This window comes from Vipera berus, assembly GCF_964194415.1.
Source record: "Vipera berus genome assembly, chromosome: 6".
NCBI classification, from domain to species: domain Eukaryota; kingdom Metazoa; phylum Chordata; class Lepidosauria; order Squamata; family Viperidae; genus Vipera; species Vipera berus.
The window spans coordinates 47,045,428-47,064,050 of record NC_138208.1 but is presented as its reverse complement, the minus strand read 5'-3'; the positions used below and the strand labels follow the sequence as shown (position 1 = coordinate 47,064,050).

Sequence of the window (18,623 nt, the reverse complement as noted above, 5' to 3'; positions counted from 1 at the left end):
TGTACATCAGTCAGAAGAGTTTTGTATGAATTAGGAATGGATTATTTCTCTTCTACGCCCCTTTCTAAATTTAAGAACTAAAAATATAGTCAGTTTAGAGCTGCTTTTGTCAGCATGAATGGTTTCCCAATGTATAGTCTTTAGCTGCCAGGATTTTTAGGCAACAGGAACAAATAGCCAGACTCAGATTATCCTACTTTGGGCACATACCAAAACCTAGCTCTCTGAATAAAGTTTTAATGCTGAAAAAGGTGGAAAGAGAAAAGGATTACCAGCAGTCAAGTGGATGGACTCAGTTACGGTGGCAATGAGTAAAGATTTGAAGACCTAAACTTTAGGTCCTAAAGGAATGGGTTAGGTGCAAATTGGAGAACTGTCATGGAGAAATTCTATATAGTTAAAAGAGTTCACACCAATTTGTAACTAGGCTTTGCTGAGAATTCTGGGAGCTGAAAGCCATATACATACAAGAACTCCAGCTTTTAGAGGATTGCTTTCAACTACTGGCAATAGTCCATGTAACACAATATGCAATGAAAAACAGGATGATCTGGGTTTGCTGCAGCGTATTTGGCATTTATTGCGACCTTACTACTCTAGAGAAACTCGGGAAAGGATAAGGAAAGGAAGTACAACTATTTTTATAAAACACCTGATATCTTTTATAAACTTTGCTGAAAATGGATAAAAATGAACTGATTTTGGGATTTGTTTAAGAAGTTTGTTTATGGGAAGGAGGTAACTGATATGCAATATGACGGTGAAGATGGTTGCTATGTTTAACTGCTGCAAAGATCAGAATTTGCTGCTTTTATGTTTTCTTGTTTTTTGTTCTTTAATTTTATTTTTTTTATATTTTTCTATTTCTACTATGTTTCTATAGTTTTTAAAATCTTTGTACACTCTTCTTTTAATAAAGTTATTCATACAAAAATAGAGAAAGGACGAGGAAGCCGAGTCTGTCCAGAATCATTCATTTGCCACACTGTCCACACATTATTCATTTGCCAGACAACGGCCAATTGTTAAAAGGTGAACGAATTGTAAAAAGTATCCAAACCAACCCATGAAACAGAATCTTTACGGATTAACAAACACCGGTGTAGTATAATTCTCACAATCTGCTGCCCTTTTAATGATTTTCGAAATTAACACGGAGCCCTGTTAAGCAGAATAAAGCAGAACCTGGGGGAAACGTACGTCGGAGGAAACCGGTTCTTCCTAAACAAAACCCAGACGGAAATCAGGAAAAGGAAAACCTGGTTAGAGAACGCGCATCAAACTCTCCGGGGAGACACGAAAAAAGGACGGCGGGAGCGAGCGCTGGACGACTGGGACCGAGCGAGAAAAAGGTAGGTGGGAAAAGAGAAGGGTCGGTCACGCGTTCTTTCCCCGTTTCGAGGTCACTTTTTAATTTTCGAAGTGTGGCGCGGGAGAAAAGAAAGCGTTTCGGCCTGTTTACTGGGAACCTTGGCAACCATGGCGGTGCGCGCGCGTCCCTCAGCCATGAGACGCAGGCCGAATATACTGCCATTAAAAAACAAAACAAACAAGGCTGCGACTCCTAATTCTAGCTGTAAGGCGAAAACAGTTGGAGCTGCCTATTTCGCCCTTCGCTCTCCTGACTTTGTACGGCTGTTAAAAGATATTTTACAGAAACAAGCAGGGTCAACTCATGCAAGGGAAGTGTCTGCCTCTGAACACAGTGCGTGTTTTCGGCGTGCAAGGGATTTTTTTTTGTCTGATAAATATTGAGCTGGTTCCTCTCCGCGAAAGCCTCAGTTTTGCTTAGTTCGCTAGGAAGTCAGTTGACAAGACAGTTCTCGAGACAACAGGTCTCTGTTCTGTTCTATTTTGACTTGAGAAAATATGGATACTTCCAGCAGGATTTCTAAGGGGTAGAACTTAGTGCTGTCTTTTTGCTGACCCAGCTTCTGATTTGAAGTTTTGATGCAAGTCGGATAGTAATTATTTTTAAATAACTCAAGGCAGGGAACATAATATTCCTTCCTCCCTCCTATCTTCCCCACAACAACTCTGTGAGGTGAGTTGGACGGAGAGAGAGTGACTTGATCAAAGTCACCCAGTCTCCTGGCTTATAGGCCAGCACCTTAACCACTGCGCCAAACTGACTCTCCTATGCCTCCTGATCAGTTCTGCCTGTTCCTCTTTTGAAACAGGCACTCTGCAAAATGAATCTAAGGAAAACTCTACAGTATCTTTGTATTGTTCTCTCTACTATTTTTCCTTCCATCCACACACACACATATCTGCTTAGGTAAAAATATGAATATTATTGCTTATTATAGGTCTATAATCTTTAGAGAGGAGTTTTTCAACATACCTAGGTTTGAACACAGCATCTGCCTGGCTTTCTTTAAAACAGCCACATCTTTCTCTAGCGCCATATGGTGGCTGCAGATACTTTCTTTAGTACCATATGGTGGCTGTAGTCTTTTCTAAAATTGAAATAATATTGGTATGAATTCTAGCTGATCATCTATCTCTGACTGTATTGTCAGTCTTCTGTAGATATTGTACCTATAAGTATTTTATTGTATGACTTTAAGAGCAAAACCTTGTAATATTTTATTTCTCAATTACTTAGTCTTTGATTTATGTGTTAAGAAATATATGTCTTTAGGGCCACCAGTATGCAGGACTGGTTTAAATTACTGTAGCAAGCTTCTGATGGGATTGGAAAATGACATTCATTGAAACTGTTCCTTGTAATAAATTCTGCTCAATGCTTTTGAACAGAATTTGAATTCAATAGAAAATATATTTAAAGTGAAAGAAATACTTCTTTTATTTTGTTGAAACTCTTCTTATAGGATCTGATCTTCCCTCACCAGTCACCTTTATAATTTTACTTTTCAGTTTCATTTTAAGTTATAAACAGTTCAGATGGACTTGGAGATTAAAGGAATTGCAGCACCTCCAAAAAGGCAAGTTCTACTGTCCTCTCAGGTAAATTTAAAATTAAGTTTACAAAATTGAAAAATGAATGTTCATTTTTAAAACATTAATAAATGTCCATAATTAAAATAAAACTAAGCCAAAGTTTAAAAAATGGTGTATATTAGTTATATGTATATAAAGCTATGAATTAAGGAATGCAAACTTCAAAACCACTGTACTTTGTGATCAGAAACATGTATGGATCTATTAACTACAGAGAAGCAAGGTGTGCATCACTGAAAACTGGTTTTGTTGTGTACATATGAGTGAGAATTCCCTCTCTAATAAAGTGTCGTCTCGTGGTTTGGAGCATGGCACTGAGGTAGGGCTGGGGGAGTGACTATTGTTATCCAAATGCCTCTGCTAGCCTTTAGGAGTTCTGCTTCAGACATAGCCAGATATGAGACTTTGTGAGATTGGGCCAAGGAATCAATTTGAACTGCTTCTTGCTTATCTTCCCAACTGTAGTTTAGCAGCAACCCTGCCTAAACTTTGACTGATGTTATCTGCTCATTTCCCCAGGTTAGGTAGAGTGGGGACACTCTAGGTTCCTTCCCTTAAATGTTGCCATTTAGTGAAATCTAGGAAACACACCTTCTTTCTAGCAGACCCTACTCTACAGAATACCTTCCCACTGAGATCTTGCAAGAACAACTCTCCCAGCCCTTTACAGGACCTTGAAAAGCTCAAGCATTGGGGTAGAGTGAGGGTGAAGCCCAGTAAAGTTGAGTGTTAATGTGTGGAGGAGTGTATTATTTGAGCCCCAGAACTTACTCTTTCAAATAGCAAGCTGATGTACTTGTTCAACTATCTGCTTGAAAGGGCAAGTTTATTTATTTTATTTATTTATTTTATTAGACTTATATACCGCCCTTCTCCTGTAGGACTCAGGGCGGTTCACAAGGTTTTTTAAAAACAATACAGCAAATTACAAAAAAATTAAAAACAATTAAAATGATTACATTAACCTTGAAATAAAAACCCCAATTAAAATACAGTTGAAACCCCAGTTAATACTCTCAGTCCAGGCCAGAAATCTCAAAGAGCCAGGTCTTCAGGTCCCGGCGGAATGAGCGAAGGTCAGGGGCAGTCCTAAGCTCTACAGGCAGCTGGTTCCAAAGGGCCGGTGCACCCACAGAGAAGGCCCTCCCCCTGGGTATTGTCTGCCGGCAATCTTTTACCGGCGGTACCCTGAGAAGACCCTCCCTGTGGGAGCGCACAGGACGAAGGGAGCTTGATGCCAGCAGCAGGTGTTCCCTCAGATATCCCGGACCCAAGCCATTTAGGGCTTTATAGGTCATCACCAACATCTTGAATCTCACCCGGAGGGCAACCGGAAGCCAATGCAGCTCGCGGAGCAGAGGTGTTACGTGGTTTATTTATTTATTTATTTATTTATTTGTTTTTATAAACCGCCCTTCTCCCGAGGGACTCGGGGCGGTGTACAGAATAGGGTAGGCATACAGAATGAACAATAGTGAAAAACAAACAATAGCAAAATACAAACTGGGACCCCAATTAGAGCTATCAGGCCAGGCCGGACTGCTGGAACAGGTAAGTTTTTAATTCGCGCCGGAAGGTGCGGAGGTCAGGGGCCATCCGGATTTCGGTTGGCAAGCTGTTCCAGAGGGCTGGCGCACCCACTGAGAATGCCCTCCCCCTGGGGGCCACCAGCCGACATTCCTTGAGCGGTGGCACCCTGAGGAGGCCCTCTCTGTGGGAGCGCACAGGACGGTGGGGTGCTGACATTGGCAGAAGGTGCTCCCGTAGGTAGTCCGGACCCATGCCATGTAGGGCTTTGTATGTCATTGTTAGGTTGATATGTTGATATGTTTTTCCCCAAATAATTTGAAAGAAACATATATATTGTAATATTTATAATTATCTCCAAAATATAAGAAAATATGATAGAGGCGTAAAGGAGGAGGAAGGTTATCCTACCCCATGAGATACTTACGTTACCTCCCAGGGCTCTGGATGCCATACTTCAGAACCAAATTAAATAATCTTAATTTGTATTTAGCTGTATTAAAAAGGAATCCATCAGAGTTTGGTACAAGGTGGGTGGTTATGTAAATATTTGAAATAAATAAATTCACTTTCTATAGACAAACTTGTTACTCCATAAAGTACAACAGAACTGACCCAAACTCTTTTAAAATCCTAGCTTCCATTCCCTTGGATTACCCCTTAATTAGACTATAGTAAATTTAATATTTTTATGGTATTTCGTTGTTTCTTTTAAAAAATGATTCTTATTTACGTATGTTCCGAGCTTCATTAAGTATGGAGAAACATGAAAACAAATAAATAAACCAAAGCTTTGTATTCTTTTTTCAGGGTTTGAGGCCAAACACAAGATTAAGCCATGGTCCTCGACCAGCAGAGTAAGTATTTTCCTTTTAAAAAAATCAATGCAAATATAATAATATAATATTAATATGAAACAAATCAAACAGTTCAAAAGACACATTTTTCCTTTAAAATATTTCTAAACTAGGGATGTCACATTTTGTTTGGCAGAGAGCTGGGAAGTGTCCTGTGTTCTGACATCAAATCATATTTATGCTTTATAAATCTTGTCAAATGTTTTACTGATGAAATTAAACTTGCTGTATGGTAAGTGGTAGTGTCGGATTCAGAAATTGTATAGCCTTATTAAAGGTTTCATTGGTTGAAAGTTCTGTATTTTAAAATATTCAAGCAGTATTTTTAACTCTAATGTCACATTGTTCATTTGCTGATATTATGTCAGAACATGCACAGTCTTATTGTGCTGAGGTAACCCAGGAATAAATACAGTAAACAGTAGTTTGTATTAAATGGTGGTTTATATTACACTATCTGCAATATACACTAGGAACAAAATACATACACGTGGTAATACAGCAAATTCCAACACACAGCAGTTACAGCAGGAAATGGACGAGAGAGAAAGATTCCAGCAAAGCCTTCTCTTTTATACTCAGATTCTTAAAGGCACAGATGCAGACCCTGCTGAGTCATTCCTATTATTGCATCATTCACCTTATGTTACATTACATCATTACATAAGCTGTTTGGTCTTTAAATCATTATCCTGACACTCCTCCCATTTAAAGCCAAACAGCTGTTAAATCAAATGCTTTTATATTTACATTTTCCTGCTTTTAAAGCTTAGTCAACATGTCAGCTTGAACAATTGAATAATTTTTCTCTGTATACATTTCTGCCTTATACTGCAGTTCATTATTGTGTCCTTCCATTTATCCTTTTCTACTTTAGTTAATGATAACATTTCTTGATAATCATGCGGTTCATACCTTACATTATATGCTCTAACCCCACTTGCTGTGAATCAAGTGGAGAAAGAATGAGAAAGCATTGGCCAGCATAATCCTGAGTCTGGAGGATAGCCAGGTGATACACGAGGGGTCTCCAGTCTGCTAAAGAGTGCTGGGAAGCTGTGTGCAGTGGGTACATGAGAGAGACTGCGAGCAGCAAAATAATGCTGACAAGAAAGCTATATAAGGCCCAACTGAAACTGGGAGAGAGCATGTCTACTTTGCTTCCTGAAAAAAAGGTCTGCTTTTTTTTTTAATCCATTTTTAAAAATCAGCAACCTTACTTTGAAGGAAAAAGTTGTGCGACATCTAAAAATCAGGGAAGTATTATAATTTTAAATTTCTAATTCTCTACAGGGTGCCATGTCTTGACTTGGGAAAGTTGGGAGATTCAGAAGATGAGGTAATAGCTATTTGTTCTTTTGGAAATTATTAAAAATATGCAAATACTAAATATGACAATTGTTAGAATGCAAATACTGGAACAGAAGTGAAAACAATTCTCATGGTCTGTCATAGTTTTTATTTGTTTTTATCATTTTATTGTTAACTTACATTAACTTAAGTGTGTACTAAGTACTATGCATTCTGAGAACAAAAGTAGCTGTTAATGCAATTTGTATATTAAGATTAGATTTATCCAGAGTATGGAAAAAAGAACTGCTAAGTATAATAATGCCTAATTTAGGCCAAATTAGCAATTGTACTACCATGATTGCTTGTTTTCACCCTAATTTCATAGTAATGGCCAAATCTGGCTGTACGTTGTACCTTGGCTTACTTTCTCTAATAACCAAGTCAGGTGATCATTTAAAAGTTTTAGAGTACTCTGATAAAGAGGGGTCTCCCTATGAAAGGGAGGACCTAGAAAAATGATTTATATTTACATTTGATAGCACAACAAAGAACTTCTAAGGAAAAGTCGATTGGTTTAGAAATAATCATCTGTCCAATTACATCATAGGAATTAACACATCCAATAATATGTGAGCATAGCCATAGAGAATAGCATTGTATTAAAGTATATACCGGTAAAAGTAAAATGTTAGCATGGGAAAACACATCGTGAGTTCCATAGAGTTGATTGTGAAAAAAGAGAATTTCAGTTAAGTTGAAACTTCTTAACATGCTCAGTTGAAAAAGAAAGCCTTTTGTCATTTAGCCTAAGAAAGTTCTTATCTTGCAGTTAGTTACAGCAAGTTGGTTGCCAAGAGAAAACTTCAGCATTCCAGTTTTACAAAGATACGCTCAAAATGTAAACTAAATTAAAGAAGGTAAACCCATGTTAATTTGGCAGTGCAACAATACTACAAAAAACCCATAGTTTAAGTATTACAAAGTCCAACTTAAGTGGACCTCAATAGGCAGCATATAAATTTAATAAATTATTATTAATTATTTAATATTTTCCGATTATTGCTAAGATATTCTTTATACAGATATTCCTTGACTTCTGACCACAATTGAGCTCAACACTTCTGTTGCTTAAGTGAGACATTTCTTAAATGAATCTGGCTTCTCCATTGATATTGAAGGTTACAGAAAGTGATCATGTGATATCAGGACACTGCAACCATCATAAGTATGAGTCAGTTGCCAAGTGCCTGAATTTTGATCACATGACCATGAAGATGCTGCAATGGTCATAAGTGTGAAAAAAGGCCATGTCACTTTTTCAGTGCCACTGTAATTTTGAATGGTCACTAAATGAACTGTTGTAAGTCAAGGACTACCTGTATGTAGTTTTGTAGTTATCTGTGTGCATATTCAACCTGGCACACAAGCCCATAATATACCTCCCAGCAGTGGTGGGATTCATACATGTGAACAACCAGTTCTCTGTGTGGATGCCACTTCCGGGAGTCCATTCGGGGCCTGGGCAACAAAAAATTAGCTACCGGTTCTGCCGAACTGGTGCAAACTGGCTGAATCCCACCACTGCTTCCCAGGTTTTGTCTTGGTTTTAACTCAAAGTAAAGGAAATTAAAAACAAAAACCAAATAATGCTTTAATTTCAGAGTTTAGATACAATTACCTGGTGTCCATTATATATGTCTGATTTGTGATTAAATTCTTTACACATCAAAATAATACTAGTAGCAAATCTGAACAAGAAAACTTCTTAAGTAATTTGCCTATCTGTACTGGTGCTGGGTTACTAGGATGTGTTTTCATCATCTGAATAATCTGAACTTTCTGAATTTTTTAGATGAGTTTATTTGATTACTTGTCTGTGGAGATTCTCAGTCATCCAGGTCATGATTGTCCCAAAGGTGCTTTTCAAAAGGCAGCTGAACTTCCTTAGTTTTTTCTTAAAAATGTTTTGCTTCTCATCCAAGAACCTTCAGAACTGAAGCTTCTCAGATGAGAAGGAAAACATTTTCAAGAAAAAACTAAGAAAGTCCAGTTTATTTGATTATAGTTAAATAAATGCTTTCTTATGTTTTAGGATGGAGATAATGGCTCACTTTACAATGCTGGACGACCTTACACTGGCCCTCCACGTCTATCTTCATCTTTTAGGGAGGTCACTCAATTACAAAGTACCCACACACTGTATCATAATATAGAACAGGTAAGTTGGCTTATTGAAGGAAATATTTTCAAGCATGATAACTCTTCCAGAAACAAATCACATCTAAATGTATGTAACTCAACTGAATCAGTGTATTTAAAATTATTAGCATTTTTTAAAGAAAGATAATAGTCAACAGTTACATGACAACAGACTAATGCATAGGTTTTCATTCCTTCAGAATTCCTAAGTAGATGAGATGGTAAAAATGAGAAAATATTGTGAAGAAAAAAAGAGATTGATTCCATTGCAGCTGTGGGATCTGTCATGGTCTTAAGATAAATAGGATAGATTCAATTTGTGTTCTATTTGGTGCTCAATTTGGTGCTCTTGTGCTTCAAATTCCTGAGTCATAATGAGAGTTGTATAAGCACTTTGTGTATTGGAGTACCTAATTTGTTTATTTTGAAATACCAGTTACCATTCTTTGGTATTTTTATTAGTGAAAATAACTGAAATGTGCTGATTTTTTTAAAAAAAATCCTTGATTTTAAAATAATATTTTGGATAGTGTGATCTTAGTTGTTGTTCTACATATGTTCCAATCCAGATCTTGATCCAGTATGGAGTTTTATTTATGCTATTGATGTACTATATTCACTTTCAGAATCCTATTTTGAAACTCTGTCTGCCATAAAAAGTATTAAGCCTCTTATAAGTATGGTTAATAGAGGCCATTATTTGAAAGAACCATTTATTATGATAAAATATCTGGGTGAACAGGCACAATGAAAATGGTCCACAATTACCTTCTCCTGGATTACTAGATTTTGATACCAGACTTTAAAAACAGAAATCTTGCTACCTGGTTATTTCTGAATCACAGTATGTTAGAATTGTATTTTGTTCTATAGTTCTGTTATTCTTACCTAAAAATAATTTTTCCTGTATAATAAGGTTTACTTTTAAATGCAAACATAGGATTTGTAATTAATATTGTTAATATTAAGATATTCTGATTTTGTTCTTCATTATTAAAACATATCACACTTTGTTGATTAGTTTAAATAATGAATTTTTAAAGGGGAGAGTAGTGTAAATATCTACTTTATTTCCTTTTTATTGTATAGGCAGCAAGGAGACCTGAGCTGAAGAAAATTGAGGTAAATAAGAAGTAAATGAATCACATTTTTAAATAACAAATATGAGCTTTTTTGTATTGATGATTGCGATACTTGTATATTTCTTCTATTTCCCTGAAACAAATCCTATTAGTAAAAAATGTAACTACATTTTAAATTTTTTTGTTTCACATTTGCAGCTACATCTTGCATCTCTGCAAAGCTGAACAGCCTTGAATTGGACAATTGATAAATATTTAAATGTTATGTTTAATTTATTCAGATACCATATCATTATTATTGTTCTGATTATTTATTTTCAGCTTTCTTCAAAGGAGCAAAAAACAATACCGGAAAATCTACCACTCCCAACAGACCCATACAAGCAGAAATATCTGCAATATGAAGCAGAAATGAAAGAGGGATATAAACAGTATTCTCAGAGAGCTGTGAAAGAGAAAATAAATAATAACCTGTTTCATGAACTTCCAGGCAAGATAGCTGAAAAAAAGGTAACATTCATACATTACCCATATATAGCCACTCTACCTAAAATATTGTAGGGAGATTAGCTTCACTAAAGCAAGTGTAGTGCATAAGGCATAATATGGACAATCTAGAGCAGGGGTTCCCCTGGGGGTGCGAGACGATATTCCAGGTGGTGCAAATTTGTTGCCGTTATTTCAAACTTTTGTAAAGGGTGCAAGAATTTATCAGAAGCGTTCTAGGGGTGCGGGGTAAAGAAAAGGTTGGGAACCGCTGATCTAGAGGATAGATTTTTGTTAAGGACTAATGTAGGAGTTAAGCCCCGCCCCCTCAAATTTTGCTTTTTCCGACATCTGCCTATTCAACTACATTTTTCCCCTTTGAAGCTCGTATTTTCCTCTTTGTTTTATAGTTCCATGTTCCATTTCTTTGCATTTTAATTTGGATATAGTTCCCTGGCTAATTTGCTGTTCTCATTTTTGTCTTTGGTGCTTTGTGAATCTTACCTTACTGCTGCTTATTTAGTCTTTCAGGTTGATTCCTTGATCTGAGGGTTGCTCTCTGGGTTTGGTTGTTTTCTTGCAGATGTTTTATTACTCAAACTAGGTAACACCATCAATGCTAGTAAGGAGTTGGGTTTGCTCTCAGTTTATGTTCCAGTGCCTTGCCCTGTCAGTGTTAGTAGGGTGGTCTTAGAGGTTCTTTGGTTGGGCTGTTACTGTTGGCTTGTTTGGCAGTATAATCTTGAAAATAATCTATGCTCATCTAGGTGCTGATTGCTGGTGAAGTGCTTAGGTCTTTTTGTTCCCTTTTTAGCTTGTTGATTGTCTCTTTTGCATAGTCTATATTGTTTATGTCTATGTGTCTATTGATGGCTAATTTGTCAGGGTGCCAGGCTTCTAGACAATCCCTAGCGTTTTTGGACTTGGCTTGGTCTAAGATGGTCACAGTTTCCCAGTTGAAACTATGGTTAAGTCTGTCCATGTCTTGTGAAATTAAAAAGCTTTCAGCATGTCTTCTGACTGCTAGTTGGTGTTCGTGGATGCGTTCTGCCAGTCTTCTGCCTGTTTGTCCTACATAGTGTTTGTTGCAGTCATTACATTGTATGTTGTAGATGACTCCTGTTATTTCTTCTGGGTCTTTTGGTTTGCTTGGGATGTTTTGAAAGGCTTTAGTTGGCTTGTGTGCTATTCTGATTCCATATGGTTGTAGTAATTTCTTAGTTATGTGAATATTTAGCAATTCCTGTAAGGTCAGAGATAACATTAAAATGTTTTGCATAATGAGTTTTTATTTATTTTAGTAGAAACAACTGCTGTATACAAGACTTATGAATGTCTCAGTATTTATATTCTTTTGAAGAGGGGAGGTTAGATATAGGAAATATATATAGGTTACTTCCTGTACACATTTTAGCAGCAATGAATTAAAATGAAATAAATAATAGTAGTAACACTCACTGGAATCACGAATTTCATCCAAATACTATGTTTTGTTCCCATATAGGATTCACAACCAGAAAATCCAAGAATGGATGAATTCACAGTTCTTGATGAGAAAGCCCTTTTACAGCAAGGTTATACAAACAAACCATACACTATGCAGCATAGCATAAGAAAATTGGATGTTGTAAGTTTAATAGGATAAATTAAAGTGCTAGAAAATTAGCATATATTGTTAAGCAATAAGTAAATTTAACTCAATATCACTTGATATAGTGCCCTTCTAGTTTAAGTACACAGATAATAATTTTTTATTGTGCACAAATGAAATGGAGCCAGATTGGTATAGTGGTTAAGGCACCAGGTTAGAAAGTGTAATATTGTGAGTTCTAGTCCCGTTTTAACCATGAAAGCCAGGTGGGTGACTTTGGGCCAGTCACTCTCTCTCAGCCCAACCCACCTCAAAGGATTGTTATTGTGGGGAAATTAGGAGGTGGAAGATGTATTAGATATTTGTCTTCTTGAGTTATTTTAAAAATAATAAATGTGGGATGCAAATAAAATCAATCAATCAATCAATAAAATGGTACTGCTATTGAAACTATTTTCAGTTCCTTATTATTTTTATTTTACATTAAGAATTTAAACAAAACATTACTTCAATAATTTGAAGCTCTGAGTTTAACATGTATCAAGGTGGCATAGAATCAGTTTCATGTCAGTGAGCATATTCAGGTTCATGCATAGGTTGATGGCTGAATAGATATTAAAATGTTTATTTATTAGATTTATAGCCCTCCTTTCATTCAGAAAAGCAAGGCAGTGTCCATAATGCAATGTCTTATTTCTCTTCAAACAGCTTTGTCAGGTGGTTTTCAGAGAAAGTAACTCTCAAAGTCAGTCAGAGGGTTTCTGTGTATGTGGGTAGAATAGAACCTGAGTCTCCTGGTGCAACTCTTTAACAACTACACAATGAGTAAATTTTACTATAGTCACAGTTTAGGATAAGCAATTATGTCTGACCCCAATCTGAAACAAAAGTGATACTATTTTTAGAATTTCTTTCTGATGAAGTTTGCCCATATTGTAGCTATTTAAATTAAATCCAGTTCAATAAAAATGGATGTTTTTTCATAGATTAAGTTTCTGGGTTAATTATTTGTAAAATCTATAACAAGGTAGCATTTTATATCTGTTGTATTTTTAAAATAACAGTCCTCACTGCTTCTTGTTAAGAGTGCTAAATCCTCTGGTTTATTGCACTTTTAACAATACTGTTGAAAATATTTAAAAGGTACTTTTATTCTGTTCAATGGTTATTTTGCAGGAAGAAGTAGCAGCAGAAAGAAAAAAACAAGCTGTGGTAGAACAAGTGATGTTAGATCAGTTGTGTAGGTAAGATAATATGCCAATTAATTAGCTAAAAAGTACTAATATATAGCAGGGCTATGTATTTCCTTTGAAAAAGATCGTTCACAATTAGTACATACAAAGTACATACAAAACTGTGTTGAATCAAAGTAGCCCCTTTTTTCTCATAATATTGTGGTTGCTTCTGGTCATCTTCACATATATAGTTAATTTGCTGGCAAAAATATTGGATGTTTATGCAGATAAAGCAAATAAGATGACCACTGCTAACCCATAAACCATTATTTACAAACCACAGTGGGTTACTTGAAATTACTTGATATACAAAGTCAAACCTAAACAAATGTCATTGTTATTTAATACAATATGTGAACCCAGTATTTGAAGAGAGAGAATCATGCTTCCATGCACAAGAAATATCACAGTAGCTGAGTGGCAAACAGATTGGGGGATGGGAGGGGGAGGAGCAAAAAAGATGTTAACTATGTTGGGAAGATTTGTTCTATTTCTCCCCATCCTCCCACAAGTCATCTGTTGTATGCTGATTTATTTACTTTATAGTTCTCTGAACATCAAAGTTCAGTGGATCAGTGAATATGAGACCGGTTTGTGGAACTAAATTGTAAGATCAAATATCTGGTTATAAAGGGGAATTAAAAGGCTACAGTATTGCTTACTACATGCTGTTTGGTTAATTGTGTGACTTGTTTATTTATTTTGTTTATTTATTTATAAGACCTAAAACACAACTCTAAGTGGCTCACAACAACAATCAAAATTACAATAATAGAACCAATAAAATTATGCCTCAATCATCCTTGTCAAGTACAGCCGAAAGAACCATTCCTGGTCATCTAATCTCATTCTGTCCCAATCTTGGGGGAAGAACAAGCATAGCTTTAGACTAAGATATAACACCCAGTATCATTCTCTGTGGCCCAATGGCCACAGGATCAAAAGAATCACATGTTTTTGTCTTTTTGTTTTTCTGAGAGTTATTTGTCAGAATGGCTGCTTGCTTATTTCCCCAAACTATGCCTGAACTCAGATTGAAGGGGTTTGAGCTAATGATGTTATCCAAAAACATCTACATCCACACCACTATCATCCTCCCTTGCCCAGAAGGTATTTGTAGTTTAGCAGCAGTTGGCAAATGCTTTGGATCCAGCAGTGGAAAGACCAATTGGGTGCCACCACTTCCTCATGCTTTCACTACTCTCTGGGATCTACCAGCCAACTACTCTGGGCTGGCTCAACTGAGACCCAGATGGATGAGGTCAAGAAAAAAGGTGAAGGGACTGCTATAAGCATCTTATTAAAATATTTAGACTTCACATTTTGAACAATCACAGTGCATGAGCAATCCTATACATTAGCATCACATAGTGTACTGGATGTCTGTGTTCACTGTATCAGAAGCAAATCTGTGTAGTATCTGACACTTGAATGTTTTTGTGAACTCCAACGTTAGATTTTATGAGATAGACAATAATTTATATGAAATGTAATATTCATAATACTTGGGTATTGACAATGTATAGTGTATTTATACTTCTATCAGTACAATCTAGAAAAGTTGCAACGTATATAGTACAATTTAAGCACTTTTATGTTACATGAAAAGTATTGGTAATTTTATTGTTATTTCTCTGATTGTACAACACTTATTTAACTTGTAAAATTTAACAATTTAAAAAACTTGGGGAAAAAATGAAATAGGTTTATATCTTAATTTGATAAAATTAGTTCCGTATTTTTTTAGAGCTGTGATAAGTGATCCAGAGCAAAATGGAAATTCAGATACTTATAAGAAGGATCCTGTACTTCCAGGGTTAAGCACAGCACCTCTGCGCTTTAGAAAAAGAACATTACATGAAACAAAGTAAGAAATGTTACACTATATTGCTTTATGGATAATGTCCTCAAAATTATTTCATTATGAAGCTTTCATTAATTTTAGATTGTGCACCTAAATATTTTGATTCTCCATAAATGAGAACCTCTATATTTTTTAAAATAAAATCTGTTTTTTGAAATAAATTAAAGTAAATTGGTATATTATTGCTCCCATGAGCCAAGAAGTCCTATGATTAATATTAGTTTCATTATTTGTGGCTCATGCCTTTATGCAATTCATTTGTAAAAGATCTACTGTTACTTTGGAGCATTTTAATCAACTAGGATACAATTCATTTTTTAATTAAAAATAGAAAAGGAAGACCTGATAGAAGTTTATAAAGCACTAGAGTTGGAAACGACTAGCACACATGTGCGGGGGAACCTTTACCTTTACCTTTACCTATGATGAAATTAACTAGGTAGTGGGTTTCCCCCAATTTACTAGTAGAATCTGGTGTCATCCACTCACACTGAATGAAGAGGGATCTGCATAGTCAAAATGATGTATTTAATAGGAATATTTCAGATGTTCATCTGTGAAATTAGTTGCCACATAATGAGATGATGGATTCCAACTTACAATAAATTCATAGATGACAAGACTGTCAAATCGCTATTAGTCATGTGACATGTCAGAATCCATTTATGTCACATTTCATAATTGTATAGGTAGAACAACGTGCTATTTCTGGGGATTCTGCCATCTCTCCGAGGGGGGGGGAAGAGGATGGTTACTAAAGCGATTTTCAAACAACAGGGGATGTTTTAACGGGGGAAGGGAGGGGGACAGACAGGTCTGGATTGTATCTTCATTTACAACTGAAAAGGAAAGCAATAACCATAAAACCAAGGAGAGTTCCCTTTCCCATTGAAGGACCTGACACCTAGCAACTGACGACAGCCTGACCAAATGGATGAGGGGAGGGGCTGAAATGGGAATGGTTTATATAGGATTGAAATGTAACTTTTGTCAGATTCCGTCTTGTATTCCCACAATCGATTCCATCCTAGTAAACATTTTCCTTTTGGACTAAACTTGCATCCAAGAGTTCTTATTTCCTAAGATGTGGATTGAGGTGGGTCCTGACAGTAGACGGAATCTGCTTTAAGAGTCAACCTGGAAGGGAAAACCTTACCGGGGGACTTTGCAACAAATACAATGTCTGGCGACGAAGCAAGAGAGGAGGGAAGCCCCATGGAGGGGGAGTCTTCGCCCCAAATGAAATCCCAGAGACAATGGGAAGCTGAAGCAGCATATTCCCCCGGGGAAGAAGCGGTGGAGCAGTACGACCGAAAACCCCGGTGGTCGATGGGCATTGGAAGGAAAAGTGAGTGGGAAAAGGCTTCGGGAGAAACGACCCTGAGGCGTAGTAACCACCAACCGGAATGGAGGCAAGAGATGGAGAGTTCCCTGCACGCCAGCGAGGAGGAGCGGATCCTGGAAAAGGCCATTGATCTGATGAAAGCAACCCTGAGTTCACTGAGGGAGGAGAGAGCTGAAAATCGCAACCGAGGCAGCGCCTGGGGACGCAACTGGAAAGGTAACGGAGGGGATCCAACACCTGAAACCCCGGGGCCATCCAATGGAACAGGAATTGCTGCCTCAGCAGTACCCACCCCCCCCCCAGAACCACAGATGGGGACCAGGATGAGGAGCGATACCGGCCACGGCGCAGACAACGCTCCAGCCAAAGACTCCCGCCCCTGGAAGTCAAATTCAAGGGGGAGCCATCACGACGGATTTTTCCTAACCCAAGTCCTCAGCTACATGGAAGAGTACGGACGGGACATCCCCAGTGACAAAACACGCATCCGAATTGTGCAATCTGCCCTGGATGGGACGGCTGCAGACTGGGTGGTGAACTTGCATGACTCCAACGCCCCAGAACTCAACGACTTCAACCGATTCATGTCATCTTTGAGGCGACAGTTCGAGGATCCTTTGGCTGACCGTAAGGCCCGGGAGAGAATCAAAACGGTGAGGCAGGGCAGGCGAGCAGTGGCTGATTATACCCAAGAATTCCAAGCCATTTCCAGCAAGCTGAACTGGCCAGAAGACATCCTCCTTAGCCACTTCAAAGACGGTCTGAACTACGACCTGTATGATGCTTGCCTGCCTCGAGGAGACCCACCCCACCTCGACGACTGGTACATCCTGGCAGAGGAAGTGGAAATAGACCTACTGAAGAGACACCGCAGAGGAAAACCATGGGGCCGCCTGCCACCCGAGCAAACACGCGAGGGGGAAAAACCACCAGCCACAGCCAAAAAATCAACAAGTTGCTTCAACTGCGGGAGAGAGGGCCACCGTGCTGCAGAATGTCGTTCAAAAGCCCCCCCACGAAAACCAGAGGCATCATCCTCCAAGAAGCCGGGGAAGCCCCAAGGCAACACAAAAGAATCTTCCATGAAGGGGACAGAGGCTGTAGAGTCCACAATTCCTGCCAGGAACTGGGACTGGACTCCGGCCTGCACCGCAGGGACGGTGGACAACTCGGAAGACAGCTCAGAGGGAGAACCATTGGTAAGTGGACCCCTTCCACCCATACTTAAGACAGTGACTATATTAGCTTCCCCTATGCCTGAAGCAGCCAAAATAAAAGCTCTGATAGACTCTGGGTGCATCCGCTGCCTTATCAGCCCAACGCTGGTGGAGAGATTGAGCATCCCAGTGAGGAGGCTAAAACAACCAATCTCTTTTAGTCAATTAGATGGGACAATAGCAGGGGGAGGACCAGCCACCCTAGCCACTTTACCAATCCACCTATCACTGGGGCCCCATGAGGAGGACATAACGTTTATAGTGGCCCCAGGCATGGAATGCCCAATGATCCTAGGACTGGAATGGCTGAAGAAATGGAACCCCGGGATAAACTGGAGGACAGCAGAACTCAATTTCCCAAAGGGGGGGCAGAAGAACTTAGACTCCAAAAGCACCCCCCCAACCCAGAGGGAGGAGACAGCAGCAGTGGGGAAAGAGAAGGGATTACCAGAGATACCGGAGGAATACAGGGACCTGGCTGAGGTTTTCAGTGAGGAAAGAGCAGATGAGCTTCCCCCCCACCGCCCCACAGACTGCACCATAGAATTCAAACCTGGGGCAAAACTCCCAAAACCCAGGATGTATGCCATGAGCCCAAGGGAAATGGCAGAAATGGAGAGATTCATAAAGAAAAACTTAGAAAGAGGATTTATTGAGCCTGCCAAACCCAAAGTGGCCGCCCCGGTTCTGTTCAGGAGAAGAAGGATGGGTCCTTTCATTTGGTTGTGGACTATAGAAATTTGAACACAATTAGTGAATGTAATCTGTACCCCCTTCCCCTAATGAAGGATATGTTATCCCACCTATCGAAAGGAAAGATTTTTACCAAACTAGACCTGAGGGAAGCATACTACCGTATTAGGATTAAGGAAGGAGACGAATGGAAGACTGCATTCAACTGCCCAATGGGGTGCTATCAATTCAAAGTATTGCCATTCGGACTGCAAGGGGCCCCCGCAGTCT

At 38.3% G+C, this 18,623-nt stretch overlaps 1 protein-coding gene across 3 annotated transcripts in view; it reads left to right on the top strand.

The window, feature by feature from the left end:
• Nucleotides 1-1,260: 1,260 nt before the first annotated feature.
• The window catches only part of CAPS2 (calcyphosine 2), a 33,841-nt gene continuing 16,478 nt past the window's right edge, over nucleotides 1,261-18,623 (top strand). The window contains exons 1-10 of one of the 3 annotated variants that reach the window (XM_081331037.1): nucleotides 1,261-1,352; nucleotides 2,881-2,970; nucleotides 5,302-5,348; nucleotides 6,642-6,687; nucleotides 8,734-8,811; nucleotides 9,930-9,962; nucleotides 10,244-10,432; nucleotides 11,913-12,035; nucleotides 13,176-13,243; nucleotides 14,982-15,101. In XM_081331037.1, the coding sequence (XP_081187163.1) occupies nucleotides 2,908-2,970; nucleotides 5,302-5,348; nucleotides 6,642-6,687; nucleotides 8,734-8,811; nucleotides 9,930-9,962; nucleotides 10,244-10,432; nucleotides 11,913-12,035; nucleotides 13,176-13,243; nucleotides 14,982-15,101 (767 nt within the window). In that variant the 5' untranslated portion in view covers nucleotides 1,261-1,352; nucleotides 2,881-2,907. Of the gene's footprint in view, nucleotides 1,353-2,085; nucleotides 2,279-2,880; nucleotides 2,971-5,301; nucleotides 5,349-6,641; nucleotides 6,688-8,733; nucleotides 8,860-9,929; nucleotides 9,963-10,243; nucleotides 10,433-11,912; nucleotides 12,036-13,175; nucleotides 13,244-14,981; nucleotides 15,102-18,623 lie in introns of those variants that run through there. The other 2 variants (XM_081331035.1, XM_081331036.1) reach the window with 2 other exon arrangements.